Here is a 2,931-nt window from a genome sequence, read left to right as displayed (position 1 = left end):
ATATAAATTTTATGTCTAAAAATACAATAACTAAAATTAAAAACTCAATGAATAGGTCTATGCTCTTCTTAATAAATAGATTAAGCCAATGAGAAAATCAGTGAACTAAAACACTGAGAGGAAAAACTATCCATCAGAAAACATGGTAAGACAAAAGTATGGCAAACACAGAAGATAAAGTAATTAATATAGAGGAACAGAAAGAAAAAAGACTGAAGAAAAGTGAACAGAGCCTAAGGGACCCGTGGGATGCCACAAGCGGACCAACATATGCATTGTGAGAATCCCAGAAGAGGAAGGGAGAGAAAATGGGGGAGAGAGAATATTTGAAGAAATAATAGTTGAAAACTATCCAACATTGATGAAATACATGAATATAAAAATCTAAGAAGCTCAGCTGAGCACAGTGGCTTATGTATGTAATCTCAGCGCTTTGGAAGGCTGAGGTGGGTGGTCACTTGAGGTCAGGAGTTTGAGACCAGCCTGGTCAACCTGGTGCAATCTCATCTCTACTAAAAAAAAAAAAAAAAAAAAAAAAAAATTAGGCGGGCATGGTGGCACGTGCGTGTAATCCCAACTACTCAGGAGGCTGAGGCATGAGAATTGCTTGAAACCAAGAGGTAGAGGTTAAAGTGAGCTGAGATTGCCCTGGTGTGGTTCCGTCCTGTGCAGCTATTCTCTTGAGCAGTGGTTGTTTATCTCCATCCGCCTTCTCTCCCACCTAAGTGCGTGCCACCACCTAATGGAAGATTCGTGGACATGGAGATGAGGCCCCTGAGGCCCCAGAACTATCTTTTCAGTTGTGAACTAAAGGCCAACAAAGGTTATCACTTTAAGGTGGATATTATTGAAAATGAGCACCAGTTATCTTTAAGAGCAATCAATTTAGGGGCTGGAGCAACGGATGAATTGGACACTGTTGAAGCAGAGGCAATGAATTATGAAGGCAGTCCAATTACAGTAACACTGGCAACTTTGAAAATGTCTGTACAGTCAATGGTTTCCCTTGGGGGCTTTGAAATAACACCACCAGTGGTCTTACAGTTGAAGTGTGGTTCAGGGCCAGTGCATATTAGTGGACACCACTTAGTAGCTGTGGAGGAAAATGCAGAGTCAGAAGATAAAGAGAAGGAGGATGTGAAACTCTTAAGTATATCTGGAAAGCAGTCTGCCCCTGGAGGTGGTAGCAAGCTTCCACAGAGAAAAGTAAAACTTGTTGCTGATGAAGATGATGATGGTGATGACTTTTATGATGAGGAAACTGAAGAAAAAGCACCAGTGAAGAAATCTATATGAGATACTCCAGTCAAAAATGCACAAAAGTCAAATCAGAATGGAAAAGATTCAAAACCACCATCAACACCAAGATCAAATGGACAAGAATCCTTCAAAAAACAGCAAAAATCTCCTGAAACATCAAAAGGACCTAGTTCTGTAGAAGACATTAAAGCAAAAATGCAAGCAAGTATAGAAAAAGGTAGTTCTGTTCCCAAAGTGGAAGCCAAGCTCATCAGTTATGTGAACAATTGCTTCTAGATGACTGACCAGGAGGTTATTCAAGATCTCTGGCAGTAGAGGAAGTATCTTTAAGAAAATAGTTTAAACGATTTATTTAAAAGTTTTCATCTCATTTCATTTCTGTAACAGTTGATATCTGGCTTTTTTATAATGCAGAGTGAGAACTTTCCCTACCGTGTTTGGTAAATGTTGTCCAGGTTCCATTGCCAAGAATGTGTTGTCCAAAATGCCTGTTTAGTTTTTAAAGATGGAACTCCATCCTTTGTTTGGTTTTAAATATGTATGGAATGTTATGATAGGACATAATAGTAGCGGTGGTTAGACATGGAAATGGTGGGGAGACAAAAAATACACATGTGAATACTCAGTAATTTAATAAAAACAAAAAAAGTGAGCTGAGCTCATGCCACTGCACTCCAGCCTGAGTGACACAACAAAACCCTGTCTCAAAAAACGAAAACAAAACAAAACAAACAAACTAAGTAGCTCAATGAATTCCAAGTAAGATGAACTAAAGAGACCCACACTGAGGGAAAAGGACACCCTATTCAAAAAATGGTGTGAAAAAATCGTCAAGCCACATGTAGAAGAATGAAACTGGATCCTAATCTCTCACCTTATACAAACGTTAGACAGTAACATGAAGCCATATGAAAAAATAAAGATCTCAGTAAAGGTAAATACATGGGCAATTGTTAAAGTTAGTGTTATAGCAACAACAGTTGTAACTCCACTTTTTTTTTTTACATAATGTAAGAGACTAATGCACTTAAGAGAATTATTAGTTCATGTTTTTGGGCATATGATATATAAAGATGTGATTTTGTGACATCAGCAACTGAAAGGGGTAGTGATGGAGCTGTTAACAAACCAGAGTTTTTGTATGTTACTGAAGTTAAATTGGCATGAATTCAAATTGGAGTGTTGTACTGTTATAATATTAAATGTAATCCCCATGAAAGCCACAAAGAAAATAGCTATATAATATGTACATATTAAAAACCCCATATATATACATATACATATATATCTAAGAAGCTCAATGAATTCCAAGTAAGATAAACTAAAAAGACCCACACTGAGACACATATAATCAACTTTCAACATCCCAAGACAAAGAGAATCTTGAAAGCAACATATATATGTATGAAAGAAATGTAAGCATTTCACTACAGAAAGGAAAACAGTAATGCAGAAATGAGGGATAAAACTGCTATAAGGCATGCAGAAGACGAATAGCAAAATGACAGAAGTAGTTTTCTTTTTATCAGTAATTACTTTAAATGTAAATGGATTAAACTCTCTAATCAAAAGGTAGAGATTGCAAGAGTGGACACAAAAACATGATCCAGCTATATGCTGTCTATAAAGGACTCACTTTAGACCTAAAGACACAAATAGATTGAAAGTGAA

The 2,931-nt window shown here is 36.8% G+C and overlaps 1 protein-coding gene across 1 annotated transcript; it reads left to right on the top strand.

The window, feature by feature from the left end:
* The first annotated feature begins 759 nt into the window (after positions 1 to 759).
* Positions 760 to 1,536, top strand: LOC117072761 (nucleophosmin-like). Its single transcript, XM_033193156.1, has 2 exons — positions 760 to 1,287; positions 1,375 to 1,536. Exons 1-2 carry the CDS (start codon positions 760 to 762, stop codon positions 1,534 to 1,536), a joined length of 690 nt encoding a protein of 229 aa, XP_033049047.1.
* Positions 1,537 to 2,931: the final 1,395 nt, after the last annotated feature.

The sequence above is a fragment of the Trachypithecus francoisi genome, unplaced genomic scaffold, assembly GCF_009764315.1.
Source record: "Trachypithecus francoisi isolate TF-2019V2 unplaced genomic scaffold, Tfra_2.0 Lachesis_group4, whole genome shotgun sequence".
In the NCBI taxonomy this organism is placed as follows: domain Eukaryota; kingdom Metazoa; phylum Chordata; class Mammalia; order Primates; family Cercopithecidae; genus Trachypithecus; species Trachypithecus francoisi.
The sequence above is the reverse complement of the archived record's forward strand: the minus strand, read 5'-3'. Positions and strand labels throughout refer to the sequence as shown.